At 45.6% G+C, this 17,418-nt stretch overlaps 2 protein-coding genes across 11 annotated transcripts in view; both read right to left on the reverse strand.

Moving 5' to 3' along the window:
- Positions 1-8,797, reverse strand: part of LOC137426021 (protein furry homolog-like) — a 417,549-nt gene extending 408,752 nt beyond the window's left edge. Inside the window, exon 1 of the mRNA XM_078776948.1 lies at positions 8,402-8,797. The gene's annotated coding sequence lies outside the window, so the exon portion shown is untranslated. The remainder of the gene's footprint in view (positions 1-8,401) is intronic.
- A 1,413-nt stretch (positions 8,798-10,210) lies between these two features.
- The window catches only part of RNF14 (ring finger protein 14), a 116,206-nt gene continuing 108,998 nt past the window's right edge, over positions 10,211-17,418 (reverse strand). For 8 of the 10 annotated variants that reach the window (XM_078776960.1, XM_078776950.1, XM_078776959.1 and 5 more), the window contains exon 8: positions 13,813-14,066. In XM_078776960.1, coding sequence (XP_078633086.1) covers positions 13,991-14,066 — 76 coding nt within the window. In that variant the 3' untranslated portion in view covers positions 13,813-13,990. Of the gene's footprint in view, positions 10,664-13,812; positions 14,067-17,418 lie in introns of those variants that run through there. The other 2 variants (XM_078776958.1, XM_078776957.1) reach the window with 1 other exon arrangement.

The following is a 17,418-nucleotide window of genomic DNA, read 5'->3' on the forward strand; positions in this document are numbered from 1 at the left end:
AGGAAAACCTGATGCCCTCTGCAAGAAAGCTGAGATGAGGAAGGAAGTTCACCTTTCAGCATCACAACAACCCGAAGCACACAGCCAAAGGTATACCGGAGTGGCTAAGGAACAAAAAGATAAATGTCCTCGAGTGGCCCAGTCAGAGCCTCAACCTAAATCCAATCGAAAATCTGTGGCATGGCTTGAAGATTTCTGTCCATCAACGCTCCCCATGCAACTTTTTTTTTGTTTGTTTTTTTTTGTTGTATACAAGATCGAGGCTCGTGAAAGAGCGAACATTAATCACACAGAAAGACAAACAGACACATAAAACAAATAACATCGGGAGCGGTAGACAAGATGGGGAGAGAGGGGGCAGGACACAAACACAACATTTGAGAGCAGGGACCGAGAGACATGGAGACATCGAGAGATCTGTGGGAGGGAGAGGGCTTTGGGGGGGAGGCATGTGAAGGGGGGGGGGGGGTGGGAGAGGTATAAACATATGGACACTGCCAGGATTTCCAGGAAAGAAGTTGGAATTTCAAACAAGGTGGATCTGGGGTGAATTAGTGGGGGTAGAAAAGATCAAGGTTTTGGATGGGGGAAGATAAGAGATGGTGGTGAACAGCTGTTTTAAAGACCTGGAGGGAGGAGTGTGATTGAAGTGAGTGTGGGAGTTTGTTCCAGAGGCGGGAGAAAAGAGGAATTAAAGAGTGAAGGTGAGCAGAAAGCCGAGATTTCGGCAGTTTAACCATCAGAGGGTTGCTGGCAGATCTTGTGCGACCTGTAGGAATATTTGGGGGACAGAGCACAGAGAGAGCTGGGGGAGCAAGGCTGGAGAGGAGTCGGTAGAAGACAGAAAGACCACCTACCTGCCTGTGGTGAGTGAGTGAAAGGCCCTCAGAGGTAGCTTCATCGCGGGAGATTCCAATGATTTTGAAAGCTTTGGATTCAACAGCGTGAAGCCGAGCCAGGTGTGAGGCAGGAGCACCGGCCCATAGGGGAGAACAGTATTCCATTGAGCTGCGGATGAAAGAACAAGCTTGAACGAGCTTGAACAGTTTTGTACAGAATAATGGGCAAATATTGTCCAATCAAGGTGTGCAAAGTTGGTAGAGACCTATCTCAACAGATTCACAGCTGTAATTACTGTAAAAGGTGCTTCTACCAAGTATTAACTCAGGGGGGTAGAAACTTATCCAACCAAAATATTCCTGTTTTGTATTTTTAATTAATTTTCAGAAATTTGTAGAATTTGTTTTTCACTTGGAAGTTGTGGGTTACGATGTGTAAATAAAGGTGGAAAAGTTTGGTATAATGCAATTTAATTCCAGGCTATAAGGTAAGAAAAGGTGAAAATTTTGAAAAGGGGGCGTAGACTTTCTATCGGCACTGTCGATGGGTGATGAGCTGTGCTCGGTTTCTGCCAGACATACAACTTTCAATTTTTGTCTCATCAGGCCACATAATATTTCGCCTCGTGCTCTCAGTCTTTCACGTGCCTCTTTTGCAAACTCCAGGCATGCAGTCATGTGCCTTTTTCTCAGGAGTGGCTTCTTTCTGGCCACTTTCCCATAAAGTCTAGATTTGTGAAGTGCTGCAGCCAGCAAAGGTTGCAGCCAGATGATGTAGGAGGACCTTTGGGGAGGTTCTCATATATCATCTAAGGAACTCCCACATCATTCATGACCAATCAATTGAATTGGCCACAGGTGGGATGCAATCATGTTGCAGAGACATCTCAAGGACGATCAAAGGAAATTGGATGCACCTGAGCTCAATTTGGATTGTCATAGCAAAGGGGCTGAATACTTATTGACTCAAGACATTTCAGCTTGTCATTTTAAATTAAAATTATTTCAATAAATCCACTTTGGTATTACGGGGTATTATGTGGAGATCAGTGACAAAAATAAATCCCAATTTAAGCTATTTTACATCAAGGCTGTGACATAACAAAATGTGAGAAAAGTCAAGGGTTGTGAATACTTTCGGAAAGCCCTGTATAAAAGCTCAAATTACAGCTCAGTCGATCGGCATTTATATTGGATGACCATTAGGATAGAATGCCTTCCTCCTCCTCCCTTCTCTGTTTGAGGAGAGTCAGGATGAATGGAGGAATATGTGTCAAGTTGAAAGGTGGATGTAATTGGATAGATTGTGGATCCAAATTGATAGTGTGGGATTGATTATAATGATGTGAAGAGGGGTGTGCATGCAAGAAAAAAGGTGGAAGCACATCCCTCTGTGGAGATTAATTCCCATCTTAGCGATAGGTACATAGAGGAGATTTAGCTGTTTTGAAACATGGATGCCGTTTGGGTGTTGGTGCTGAGAGAAGCAACGATTAATTAATAAATGAGTGCAAAAGTAGGGTTAAAGGGCTAGGAGTATGGTCCGAGAGTGAGTCACAGCGCAGGAGAAAGGTGCACCTTGGGTCCTGTGAGCCTTGAGCGGAAGAGACCGCAGATGCCAGAAGGGCATAGGCAGTTAAATTTTGTTGTGGAAGACCCGGGTACCCGGAGGAGGACCCGAGGTGGTGAATGCCATGATGGCATAGTAGGTGCTGGGAGTACCAGAGAAGCCCCCCCCCCCCCACTCCCACCAGGACTCCGCTCAAGAGTGTGGTGGACTCAAGCCTCAGGAGCACAGGAGTGCCACATAGCAGAGCAGGCAAGGACCCTGTGGAGGGTTTACACTGCCCAGCCATGAGATTATACAACAGCACAGAGGGAAAATTTGAGGTTCATGCCCAAAACAGAAGAGGATCAGCACGTGGCAGGTAAATTGGTTATGTAAAACAACAATAAAGGGGGATTAAAGAAAAAGAGGAATGATGGCTTTGAAAATGCTATGACAGAATAGAGGTGCTTCCCCTGAGCACCGTTTGGTATCCATGGCCACTGGAGAGAACAGGAGTTGGGCAATTTAATTTTGTGAAGATTCTGAGTCCCAAATTGTTAGTGTAGGGGAAGGCACACCCTAATCGAGCTACTCCGCCAGTGAGCCAAGTGAGGCAATACCACCCAAACCTTGAAGTCCCTGCCCTTCCTCCCAGGAAGGGGAGAGTTAGCGGTAGCACGAGAGATTGGCTAGAAGGAGGAGAAGAACCAGAAGGGTTAAAGTCGGTTGGACGGATCCAGACTAAGTGGGATAATAGGTAGATCAGGTGAGAGGATACGTTAGATTAGGACAGAGGGGCAAAGCTGGCTGTCTTGCCTGCCGCTGGCCTCAAACTGCAGGCATGCACCATCATCTCCTACTGACTAGCTAGCCAGTACCATCACCAGATACCTGCCGGCCGTATCATATATGTGCCTTGCTGGCCGTACCACCATCACCTCAATGGTGTCCTACACGAATGCGCGGCAAGGCATCGATGTGTGTGCTGTCCCTTTGGTGGACGCTAAACTGGGTGTCCTGTCTACTAGCATTACTGGATGTAAAATATCCAAGGGTCATCCACAAAAACTAGGCAAGTTATCTCCAGCACTCTGAACAAATTACAAATCCCTGCAAGGACTGATTTCTGGGAAGGCAAATCCAAACCAACCAGCATAACCCATGCCAAGAAATGCTCCGGCAGCACCGACACCGAAGCATGATACATCTCATCGATCAACATGAAGGGTATAAAAGCGTGAGTCGCGAAGCAAGGAAACAAAGGGAGCGGAGGGAAGAAGACGTTCAGATAAGGAAGTGGGTGAGGTCAAAGATTCCACCATTTTTGCATAGGTAATATGTCAATGACCCAAGCAACTTTACATTCAATATTTCAAGCTAAGGTTTCTTTTTCTTCAATACTCTACTCAATGAAAATTTTACACTCGATACCCTGTGCTTATTACCTCAGCTTTGCAGTTCTTGGAGACATGCTTGACTTTGGTCTTGTAGAATCAGTTCCTGTTTTCAAAAGATACACCTTGGGCAGAACACGTCTGGCTCCGGAAATACCAACACATGATCGATTGTCATTTTCAGAAACAATCATTTCCACAAAAAACATACAGAGGCCCTCATAAGCAATGTCAATGAAATTCAGACTTTACCCTTGATCCTCCACTGTAGGATTGGCTGGCGCTCGAACACGTTTAATAAAACGTTTAACCGTAATATTTTACCGTAATTTACCGTAATTTAACCGTAATATAACGTAATAAACGTGTTTAATAACACGTTAAATAAATAAATAAAAACCCAACTCTTGAAAACAAATAAACTTTCATCGAGATTCTTACTCCTTTGCTTTGCTGTCAAACTTTTCTTGAGAATAAATGACAACAGAGCAAGCATGGAACCATTAAAAGGTTGAACTTGCGGAGTACGAGTAGTTTTGTTCAATATGGGCTGTCAGTTCTGAGGTTTGAATGCTTATAAATGTTTAGCTATCATTCGGATGGTACGCACAATAAACGAGGACCATTTGGAGACATTAAAAGACCCTTTATGCATTTCTTTATGGGTACCAGAATCGGTGTTGTAATGGCGAGAGCATCCACTCTGAGTCTGAAAGGTCAGTGGTTCAAACCCCAGTAACTGAAAACATGTGGCCATGCATAAGCAACAAAGAACGCCACAGAGGGAGAGAGAGAGAGAGGGACAATAGCATTTATTACCTCCGCCACCAAAGATTATGTTTTCACCCCTGTCTGTCTGTCTGTCTGTCTGTCCGTTTGTTTGTGAAGAAAATATCTCAAAAAGTTGTGGACGGATTCGGACGAAATTTGGCAGAGATGTAGCGTATGTGACAAGGACGAAATGATTAGATTTTGGTGAAGATCCGGATTCTGTTCCGGATAGTAGAATTTTTTAAAGTGATTCGTCACCATTGGGGGATCGGGCCAAAAACGATACAGAGCAGAATATCTCAAAAAGTTGGGGACAGATTTGGACAAACCTTGGTGGAGAGGTTGGTTGTCTGACAAGGACAATTCGATTTTGGTAAAGATCTGAATACGGATTCGGATATGAGAATTGTTTAATTTTCTAAGTGATTCTTCACCGTCGAGTGATATGGCCAACCAGGTGGAGGTATGCTCTCCACTGAGTGCTTTTCTAGTATATATATAGATTTTAAAATTCTTCTTCGTTCTTCGTTCATATGCAGTACAAGGTTGCACAGTAGCATTATTGTCTGAGGGTGCAGCTGTGCTGCTGATGCAGCGCCATCTGCTGGCTAGGGCAAGAATGTGTAATTTGTTCTGGGTGCTGGCGATGGCTCACCGACTCTTTGCGAAGGATACAGTGGGATATTTAACTTTCAACAACGCATGCCAGCAGACGGGACACCCAGTTTAACATGGTTTGGCCGCCATATTGGAAAAACCGAAAAACTTTGCACCTCTATATCTCTGAAAGTGCTGAATAGAAAAAATTGAGACGTGGCTCATTGTAAAGAACTCTCCATGGGGAATAAAATACGTTAATGATGACGTCATAATTTGACAAGTACAAAACTTCATCCGATCAAGATGAAATTTCCTGAGCATAATCTAGGAATAAATTAGTTTAGGAAAAAAAAAAATGATGACGTCATCGGTCACGTGGTTCGGCCGCCATATTTGTTTTAACACAAAAGCCTTCAAAACCACTGAAAATACATCCTGGCGAGGGTTTGCAATCTCCGATTGCTCTTTCTTGTTCTGGTTACTGCATCAAAGAAAGTCTTTCATAAGCCAGTCTCAGTAGTCAGGATGAAAAAGCCACAGAGAAATAAAATAACAAAGCTTCGACAATCGACACTGCACTTGTGAAATAGCCACTTCCTGCTTAAACGGAAGTTTCCGTAAAGTCCTGCATAATGTAGGCATGTCATGTCATCATGAAAAAAAAAAAACAACACTGGTAAAATGCTGGCGAATTGGTCCATCTAACTTTTGATTGGCTCAGATTTTATAATAGTTTATTACAAACCATTACTGAACGATTAGGAGAGAGATGTCAACAAATCGATGTACTTTTGGAACTTCCCCGCCAGCTGTGAGCCAGTTGAATTTGCCGACAGCAGCAGATATTATTAGGTCGATTTTATAGATTTTCCAGGACTTTCCAGTGATGGAAATATCTTCATATTTTTTCAGGACTTTCAAGAAGTTTCCAAGAGCTCATGAACCATCAATGTGTCCATTGGATGCAAGTTAAACTGGGTGTCATGTATGTTAGCATACGTCAGTAGATGCTAAATGTCCAAAGGTGATCTTCACAAAGAGATGGCAAGTTCGTTATCGCTGACACACTGAACAACAAATTCTGCTCAAACCTGTAGGGGGCACTGCATCAGTGGCACAGTCACTCGGGGCAAGAATGGTCAATGCAAACACACACGAAGTCACGCGTTGCACATGAAAGAGGAAGAACAAACAAAATATTTTAAAAGCAAACTCAGATGATATTATTAACCTACTTCGCTTGCTGAAGATAAATGTAAAATGTAATAACACGAGCATGGATCAGCTCGCTACACTCACCTCACCACACGTCGCTACTGGGGCACAGGATTGTTTCAACTTAGGACCGTTCATGACATCATACACTAAATGGCCAAAAGTAAGCGGGCACCCTTCTAATTAGTGGACTGGGCTGTTTCAGCCACACCCCATTGCTGACAGGTATATATAATCAAGCACACAGCCATGCGATCTCCATAGACAAACCTTGGCAGTAAAATGGGACATACTGAAGAGCTCAGTGACTTTCAACGTGGCATCGTGATAGGATGCCACCTTTCCAACAAGTCAGTTCGTCAAATTTCTGCCCTGCTAGAGCTGCCCCGGTCAACTGTAAGTGCTGTTATTGTGAAATGGAAACGTCGAGGAGCAACAACAGCTCAGCCGCGAAGTGGTAGGCCACAAAAGCTCACAGAACGGGACCGCCGAGTGCTGAAGTGCTTAAAAATCGTCTGTCCTCCGTTACAACACTCACTACCGAGTTCCAAACTGCTTCTGGAATCAACGTCAGCACAACAACGATTCGTCGGGAGCTTCATGAAATGGGTTTCCATGGCCGAGCAGCCGCACACAAGCCTAAGATGACCATGCACAATGCCCAGCGTCGGCTGGAGTGGTGTAAAGCTCGCCACCATTGGACTCTGGAGCAGTGGAAACACGTTCTCTGGAGTGATGAATCATGCTGCACCATCTGGCAGTCCGACGGGCGAATCTGGGTTTGGCAGACGCCAGAAGAACGCTTCCTGCTCGAATGCATAATGCTAACTGTAAAGTTTGGTGGAGGAGGAATAATGGTCTGTGGCTGTTTTTCATGGTTCGGACTCGGCCGAATTTCCAGTGAAGGGAAATCTTAATGCGATAGCATACAATAACATTCTAGACGATTGTGTGCTTCCAACTTTGTGGTAACAGTTTGGGGAAGGCCCTTTCCTGTTTCAGCATGGCAATGACCCCTTGCACAAAGTGAGGTCCATACAGAAATGGTTTGTCGAGATCGGTGTGGAAGAACTTGACTGGTCTGCACAGAGCCCTGACCTCAACCCCATCGAACACCTTTGGGATTAATTGGAACGCCGACTGCGAGCCAGGCCTAATCGCCCAACATCAGTGCCCGACCTCACTAATGCTCTTGTGACTGAATGGAAGGAAATCCCCACAGCAATGTTCTAATATCTAATGGAAAGCCTTCCCAGAAGAGTGGAGGCTGTTATAACAGCAAATGGGAGTGGAGAGGGGGGGACCAACTCCATATTAATGCCCATGATATTGGAATGAGATGTTCGACGAGCACATACAGGTGTGATGTCCGGGTGTCCACATACCTTTGGCCATGTAGTGTGTGTTAGATCAGGTCAATGAGAGGATCAGACCGTGCCTCACCATTATATATTCCCTATTGTAAAATTTACTTCCGTAAAGGTGTTGGGGATTGAGGGGGAGGGGGAGGAGGGGGGGGGGGTGAAACCCCCACCCTGTTGACTCAACGACCTTCTCCCACAAATTCCCCCAGCCCCCTGCAATTCAATTCCATTCCCCTTTATGCCGTATCCTCTCCCTTTCCCAACTTACACCACCCATCCTCACCTTTACATGTAGAACAATTATCGCTTATTTAAAAGTGCCTCATACTGGGAATACCGTAAGCACGTATCACCGTCATAGGTCATCGCCGATATGCAGAGGAATAGCGAGTGTTTTGCCGTTATAAACGACAGTACTGTATACAGTAATGTACACACAGGTGTACGTATTAAGTAGACAAGGACGTTAACTGCAGTCGTTCGAAGCAATTTTGACTAATGTTACAAATATGTTAAAACATGTCAATCCAGTACTGCTGATTGAATGTCCGGGTCGGAGTCTTTAAACTTTGTGTCGAGTAGAATCCTGAAGTACATACCGTAAATAAACGTTCACGAAGCAATTCAAACCCAGTCCGTGATTAAAATGTGATCAAAACGCGTACGTACCCTCACAGACGAACGTGTGAGCACACGTTTGGTGCTCGCCATGGACGAAGTCCGAGGTAATTCAACACCATGGACCTGGATACGATGGAAGTCTGAGGTAATTCAACACCATGGAGGTGAATTAGAGGGAATTCTGGGGTAATTCAACACCATTCGAGGGAAGTCTGAGGTAATTGAACAAGTCCCTGAGAAAGCGGAAACGCACGTCGTTCAACCACAGGTCCGGGGGACGAACAACAAAAGCCCACAAATGTTGTTTCACAGAACTGCCTGCATTGAACAGTTAGTCGGCGAACCCTTTCTGGACCCAAACCCTGAGAAGTCGTTTAAAATCTCACAACGAGACGATTTCAGAACAAATTCATTCCACCTCAGCCTTCCCGCCAACTCCGCCTCAAGTTTTCGCTGTCATTACGTCAGCGCCTTAATTTGCATATCGAGTACAGTGTGCAATTTACAGTGCCACTGTAATCCAAATTCATAACTACATTCGCCAAAATTCCCTATTAAAAGTGCTTGTGGCAAGGAACTCAAGATTATTTAAAAAGCCGTTGTACATTTGGAGCGATTTTGAACTTGAGCAAGCTTTTCTTACAAATACACCGTCTATAACACAAGATCAACAGGTACAGGTGCTTCAAAGGAAATAACGAAACAGGAAAAGTGGCAAGTGCAGAGAAAACGAAACATGAGAAGGGGAAGGTATGGAAAATAAATAAAAATAGGCTCATCCTTCGGCTTCCTTGCTTAACAAACAGCATTTAAAAATGGTATATTAGAGCACGAGGAACCATAGGTTGGCAATCGTTGCGCAGGCTTGGGGATAGAGATCCGCGTTGGTCCTTGTAATCTTTCGCACGTATGTAGCACGTGACTGCGGGATTGCATCACCATTTTGCTTTCGAGTGAGAGGGTACCGTTGATGCAGTGCCCCCTGCTGGTTTGAGTGGGTATTTGTTCAGGGTGCCGGCGATAGCTCACCTACTCTTCGCGAGGAACACCGTGGGATCTTTAACGTCCACCAGACAATGCCGGAGACGGGACGTCGAGTTTGGCGTCCATCCGAGGGATGACGTCACACATTGATGGATCACCCTACCTGTGAAGACAGTTTGTAACCAAGTTGGGATTCGAACCCAGGATAGACAGCTTGGGGGGGAGTGGGCGTGTCTCTAAGCCATCATGCCATCCCCTCGACTCGGCGTAAATGGCGGACAAGCAGCACGTGACCATCCAGCAATTACTGAACCATGTCCTCCGAGTGGTTCTTCTTCTTCGCGTCGCATTGTAAGGGGTGAGGTCCGATGGTACCAAACTCCACGATACTCCTCCACTCCCCTCTGTCCTCAGCCAACTCTCTCCACTCTCCAACCACCTCCACCTCACTATCCCTCCTCACACAATCCTCCGATCGACCTCTTTTCCTGCAACCTTGCTCCATTCGCCATTCTCTCTTCCCTCCCTAATCCGCACCAAATGCCCAGCCAATACCAGGCTGCATTTCACCAATCAAGCTGAAAGGTAACTGTAATGTCTGCAAGGTAACTCGGTAATCCAAAGGTAATCTAACTTTGTATAATAATAAATAAAAAAACACCTTTAGAGGCCATTTTTCCCCGCAAAGCGGGGCTTGGCCTTTTTCGGGCACCGTGGTTGTTGTTGTTGTTGGGAGTTTGTTAACTTTGTATAAAGACTGAAAAACAGGTTTTAACTTTTGTCATACAATAAGGAATTGGGAAAATCACATTTTTAATAAAATGACGAAATTTACCAAAATAGGTCGAAAATAAGGGACACGCACACACAAAGGTTGCTCAAGTGACTTTTTAAACCTGATAAATACAAAGCACCTTACCCTGCACCGATGTATAATGTTGATCATGTTACATGATTACAAGCTCCATAACAACTGCACAATGTATACATTTCATGACTTACAACATACTGTAATGAAAAAGACCTAAAAGGAGATTTCATTATTTATTTATTTACAGCACATTGTCAATTTTATTTTGAAAGAGGCACTAATTTTCTTCAACACAAATTTGTTCCCTAATTGTATGCAGTCCTCAACACGCAGGAAGCCCCTCTGAACTCTCAGCCCTCCAGGAAGTACACGTTCTTTCAGTGACGCCATCTTGGGTAGACGACCCAAACGCAGGCTCCCTGTACACCGAGAAAACTTTTGCTTCTTCTTTGGCTGTTCAGTCCCACTCTTCCATCCAAGACCTCAAACACCGGCATCTCAGCTCACCACCACCCCTAATGGCAATCATCATAAACCCATTACACTTGCACATTATGGGATGTCCTTCCCTCCTCTACATTCATTCTCTTGCTCACTATGTCCAAGAGCAGCCCCACTGCTGTTCAGCAGCCATGATCTTGTACAAAAATGTAATAACCCCAACAAGTTGACAAGGATGATGTTAAAAAGCAACTTGAAGTGTTCATCTCCCTCTGAAAAGATCCGATTACCATCGGGATACTTAAGTCACATGATTGACTTTGAAAAAAAAACTCGGCTTTTCATAATAGCAATGATTAAGCAACCAAGCTGGCCTCCAAAGCCAGTCACCAACTGGGCATCCTCCGTCGTGCGAAGTCCTTTCTAGGCACTTTTCAGCTCACCACATACAAGGCTTTCATATGCTGCTTGATGGAATACTGCTCTCCCCTCTGGGCTGGTGCTCCTGCCTCACACCGAACTCGGCTTCACGCTGTAGAAACCAAGACTTTCAGAATCATTGGAATCTTCCTCGATGAGACCGAGTCAATGAGTCTTTCACGCTCTCACACCAGGCACGTTGGTAGTCTTTGGCTTCTCCGCAATCCTGTATGGCCTTGAACCCTCTGCTCTGTCCCCTCCAATACTTCTGAAGAGCCATTAACCCCCTTCTGGTGAAACTGCCAAATTCAAGACTTTCAGACTTTCAGACTTTCAAGACAAGACTTTCACTCTCTTATCTGTCTCCCTCTTCCAAATCCTGGTGGCATCTGGTCAAATCTGTTTCTGGTGTTTGTTCCCCCTCCATCCCCTCCCTCACCTCAAACGGCCACACGGATGACTCCGCGCATGAAAAAGCTGAATGCCTCAACTCTGTGTTTGCCTCTAAATCTTGTGTCCCAAACCCATCCCTCTCTGTACCCACCGTACCCAGTTGCTCCTGGACTCCGTGTCCTTTCCTCCTGACAAGGTGGAAAAGTTTCTGTCAACCCTCGAATCTGATTCTGCAACTGGACCTGACGGCATCAGCCCACGGGTCCTAAAATCTTGTTCTTCCACTCTTTCACTCCCTCTCTCTGTTCTCTTCACACTCTCTTTTGCTCAAGGTCATCTGCCATCTGCTTGGAAATCTGCCAACATCACCACTTTGCACAAAAAAGGTGAAAAAACAGATCCCAGCAACTACAGACCAATCAGCCTTCTCTCAATTATCAGTAAAGTCATGGAATCCATCATTGCTTCAGATATGAAATCTTTCCTCTTCTCCAATGGCTTGATCTCTGATCATCAATTTGGTTTCAGACCTGGTCACTCTACTCTGGACATGCTGCTACTGCTTTCTCAGCAATGGATGGAAGTCCTCAATGCCAAACAGGAAATTAGAGCTGTCTCTCTTGACATATCACGTGCCTTCGATACGGTCTGGCACCCCGCTCTGCTCACCAAACTCTCCTCTGTTGGTATCCATGGAAATCTCCACGCATGGCTGGCGGACTTCCTCTCTAGTCGTAGTCAACGTGTGGCCCGGAATGGGTTTCTCTCATCTCCTCTTCCTGTTCAGGCTGGAGTTCCCCAAGGCAGTGTTCTGGGCCCTGTGCTTTTTCTGGTCCTCATCAATGATCTATCCGACTCTCTTGAAAATCCTCTCTATCTCTTTGCTGATGACTCTACTCTCTGTCGCTCCATTCTTCATCCCTCAGATCGGCAGTCTGCAGCCTCCTCACTCTCTGCAGACCTGGACAAAATCACAGACTGGGCAAACAAGTGGAACATGTCTTTCAATCCTGACAAATCTCACACTCTTACGATGTCTCTCCGAAAAGACCGACTGGACAACCCTCCCATCTACTTTCTGAATAATCCTCTCCAAGAAGTTCTGTCACTCAAACTTTTGGGTCTCACTATCTGCCATGATCTTCCCTGGGAAAACCACATTTCAAATCTGGCCTCCAAAGCCAGTCGCCGACTGGGCATCCTCCGTCGTGCGAAGTCCTTCCTTGGCACACCTGAGCTCCTCACCACATACAAGGCTTTCATCCGCAGCTCAATGGAATACTGCTCTCCCCTCTGGGCTGGTGCTCCTGCCTCACACCTAGCTCGTCTTCACGCTGTTGAAAGCAAAGCATTCAGAATCATTGGAATCTCCCGCGATGAAGCTAACTCCAAGGGCCTCTCACTCACTCACCACAGGCAGGTTGGTGGTCTTTCCGTCTTCTACCGACTCCTTTCTGGCCTTGCCCCCCCAGCTCTCTCTGGCCTCTGTCCCGCAAATATTCCTACAGGTCGCACAAGATCTGCCTGCAACCCTCTTATGGTTAAACTGCCAAAATCAAGACTCTCTGCTCACCTTCACTCCTTCATTCCTCTTTTCTCTCGCCGCTGGAACAAACTCCCTCACTCTCTTCAATCCCACTCCACCCTCCAGGTCTTTAAAACAGCTGTTCACCACCATCTCTTATCTTCCCCCATCCAAAACCTTGATCTTTTCTATCCCCGATAATTTCACCCCAAATCCACTTTTTGAAATACCAACTTCTGTCCTGGAAGTCCTTGTTGCCCTTGTGTTTTATACTCCTCCCCCCCCCCCCTTTCCCACGCCTCCTCCCCCCAAGCCCTCTCCCTCCAACACATCTCCCTGCTCTTAAATGTTGTGTGCACTCAAATGTTTGTGTGCTTCCCATTCTCTTGTCTTCCGCTCCCTCTTTTTATATATTTTGTTTGTCTGGTTGATTTGTTTGTGAAGTAGATGTCAGCTCTTTCACGAGTCTCGATTCAGAATACAAAAAAAAAGAAGAAAAAAAAAGACTGTTCACCTTCACTCTTTCCACAGCCTCCCAACCCCTCTAGAACAAACTCCCACAATCTCTTTCCTCCAGGTCTTCAAAACAGCTGTTCACCACCATCTCATATCTTCCCCCATCCAAAACATTGATATTTTTTACCCCCCTAATCCACCTCCTTCAAATTCCCTGTTGTGTCCATCTTGTTTATCCCGTGTGTCACACCCCAGCCCTCTCTCTTCCACAGATCTCCTTATATCCCCGTGCCCTACTGTTGTTATGCTTCCTTCTCTCAACCACCCGTCTCCTGCTCCCTTTGTGATATGTTCTGTGTTTTAACTCTTATAAGAGTCTCAACAATGCACATACCATACAATGCACATACAATGCACACACCAAAAAAAAACAAAAAAAAAAAACTTTTTTTAATTGCTTTCTATGACAATGGCTCTGACAGCCCAAAACAAGCAATTATAAACTTTCCCAACATATACCCACATTACATGGACATTCATGCTCATCATAATCCATGCAAGTTTATAATTGCACACGTCACAAGGTTTGCACCAACTGAGAAAGCAATTATTCAGCTTCAAAACCTTCATCAGCATATTCCACAATGTCTTCTTCCTCTTCTGGGAATTCACCCTCAAGCAACCTGTCCAGAAAAAGGTGGGAAATAAAACAGGGAATGCCATTGTAGCATGATAAATGGGGGTGAAGTAGTGATAAATAAATAGCACCGCAAAGCGGGCGTAACCCCTCAGCCCATGCATGGTGAAAGCTGAAAGGAAGCATTGATGATAGTTTGTTATTTGAAGCGAAGTTGTATACAGAGTAGGATCTTGCAGTAAATAAATTTTTGCCCATGAACCCATTTCGCGCCCATGAACCTTCCTCTACTCAACCCCAACGCACACTGCAAAAATGGATTTAATCGGACAAGCCGTTCTGCTCGAAATTGACAGAAACCGATTTCAAGATGGCTGCCGTGGCGGCCATATTGAAAATCGCAGCGTGCCCATTTTTGAAAGGCACCTTCCTCTACCCAACCCCAACACACACTGCAAACATGGATTTAATCGGACAAGCCGTTCTGCTCGAATTGACAGAAACCAATTTCAAGATGGCTGCCGTGGTGGCCATATTGAAAACCGCAGCATGCCCATTTTCGAAAGGTACCTTCCTCTACTCAGCCCCAACAGACACTGCAAGAATGGATTTAATCGGACAAGCCATTCTGCTCGAAATTTATGGAAACCAATTTCAAGATGGCTACCGTGGCGGCCATATTGAAAATCGCAGTGCGCCCCTTTTCAAAAGGAACCTTCCTCTACCCAACCCCAACACACACTGCAAAAATGAATTTAATCGGACAAGCCGTTCTCCTTGAAGTTGACGGAAACCAAAAGTTGACGGACGCCCGGACGCCCGTCCGTGACGACAATACCCCTTAGCCCATTGGGCTGTACTCGACAAGTTGTAACAAATATGTGTGGTGGTGGTAAAGAGGAGGGTCAGAGTGAGAAGGCCAAAAGAGGGAGGGAAAGGGTAATTTGGGAGAGAGGAAAGGGGAAAGAAGAAAATTAGTGTTGCCGAGAGTGAGAGGAAGAGAGGGCTGGCAGGATGGTCGAAATGTATTTATGCTCTCTTTTAAGCTGTCTGGCGTGGGTTCGAATTCCGACCCAGCTATGGACTGTCATCATGGTGTTTCACAGGCAGGGTGTTTGATCAACGTGTGTGCCATCCCTAGGATGGATGTTAAACAGGCGTCCCATCTGCTAGCATTAGTTCATGGACGTTAACTACCCAAATTGTCCTTTGTGAAGAGTAGAAGAGCTATCGCCAGCGCCCTGAACAAATTTCTGCCCCAACTTCAGAGTCAGAGGGGCGACCCATCCAGGATTGCAGCCTAGTAACCGACTCGGCAGCACCAATGCTCTGCATAGGGCATGGTTGTTGATCAGGAATAGGCTGAGAAATGGTGTGAGGTTATAGGGAAACACAGAGGGAGAAAGTGGGGTGCGCTGCGATTTTCAATATGGCCGCCACGGCAGCCATCTTGAAATTGGTTTCCGTCAATTTCGAGCAGAACGGCTTGATCGATTAAATCCATTTTTTCAGTGTTTGTTGGGGTTGAGTAGAGGAAGGTTCCTTTCGAAAATGGGTGCGCTGCGATTTTCAATATGGCCGCCACGGCAGCCATCTTGAAATTGGTTTCCACCATGCATGGGCTGAGGGGTTACGCCCGCTTTGCGGTGCCATTTATTAACATTTATATTTATCAAACTCATTTCTTCCTTTGACCATTTACATTTTACGCAAGAAATCAAAATGGCGGAGTACATGATATCACTCTCCTCAATACTTTACTTGATTCTGAAACCGGTTGAATAAAGTACAGATGGTTCAAATATGCACTGTAGAACATCAAATTGGTTCGTCTTGGAGCACATGACTCACTCTCAACACTTTCACATCAATCATAAAATTATTTGCACCAAATCAAATGAAGATATACTTGATAAGCAATTGTGTGAACATTTCAACAGGCTTGATACTTTTGATGACTATTAATTCCACGATTATTACCTCCACCACCAAAGGTCACTGGGCAAAAAAAAGTTTTTTGACAAGTATGTTGATCATTCCAGTTTGTGTGTTTGTCTGTCCGCTCACTTATACTTGCCTACAAGTCACAATTTTGAAACTAATCTTCACGAAACTTCACCAAATGGTGGAGTTCATGGTCCGACAAAATTCTATTTATTTTTGAGGTCCAAAAGTCAAACTAGGCCAAAGTTCAACAGCTTTTTTCCAAATTTCTAAAATCCTCAATTTTCATCCGATTGACTTGAAATTCGAATTGGATTTTCATATCAGCTCACTGAATGAAACCAACTATTTTTGAGATCAACATAGGTCACAAGGTCAACATAGGCCAAAGGTCAACCAAATTTTCTCAAATTTCTAAAATCCTCAATTTTCCTCCGATTGAGTAAAATTTGAATGGGATTTTCTTATCAGCGAACTGAATTCAACCACCAACTATTTTTGAGATCAACATAGACCAAAAGGTCAGCATAGGCCTAACTAAGGTCAACCACTGTGACCCGACGCAAGATTGACTTCCGCTTCCGGTCCGGTCTGGAGAGGACGCTGGCGTTACTTGTTCGCCGCTTCTCCGACTGGGCCATTGTACATAGTTTGCTTTTCTGGTGGTCGTGGCGGATTTTTGACCGTTGGGTCTGCCCTCTGCTCGGTCCCGGCTCTGCTCCTGGCTTCGCCTGCCCGGCTCCTCCACTGTTTCCTCAGGCCCGCTCCCGTTGTTTGCGGCGGTGGCTGTTTGCCGCTGTGGTCTTGATTAGCGGCTGCAGTCGTTTGCCGCTGCGTTTGCCGCTTTGCCTCCTCGACCTTGGCCTCGTACTCGTCCCTTCGCTCCTGCCTGGCATGGCTCTGAGGTACTCCGCCGCAAGGCTTCTTCTGCTCAATACCCGCTCCACCCCATCATGCATCTCTGCCATCAAATCAAATGGACTCCTCCGACGACCCAGGTATATTCACCGTGGCTCCGGTCGTAAGTTTGTTTATTTGCAATCAGGTCACTCCATCCCCGTCCTCTGGTCGGCTCAGCGCACTCTCACTCTTCGTCCCAGCGCACCTGGTCACAGCAACGCACACGATCGCACCTCCTGCCTACGAACCCTGGCTAAATCACCTGAATTCATCCCTGCTGTTCAAAACAACATCAAGCTCACCCTGTTCAACACCCGGTCCCTCAACAACAAATGCCTCATCCTGAACGAATACATCCTGGATAACAAACTGGACTTTCTCTGTCTCACCGAAACCTGGCAACAACCTCTGGACTACTACACACTTAACCTCACCACACCCAATGGATATTCCTACGTCAATAAACCACGCTCGGAGGGCCGAGGTGGTGGAATTGCCGTTATCCACCGTCAAGACATCAAGACCAACCTCATCTCCATCTCATCTGCTCCATC

Source organism: Myxine glutinosa, chromosome 4, assembly GCF_964187855.1.
Source record: "Myxine glutinosa chromosome 4, kmMyxGlut1.1, whole genome shotgun sequence".
Lineage (NCBI taxonomy): Eukaryota > Metazoa > Chordata > Myxini > Myxiniformes > Myxinidae > Myxine > Myxine glutinosa.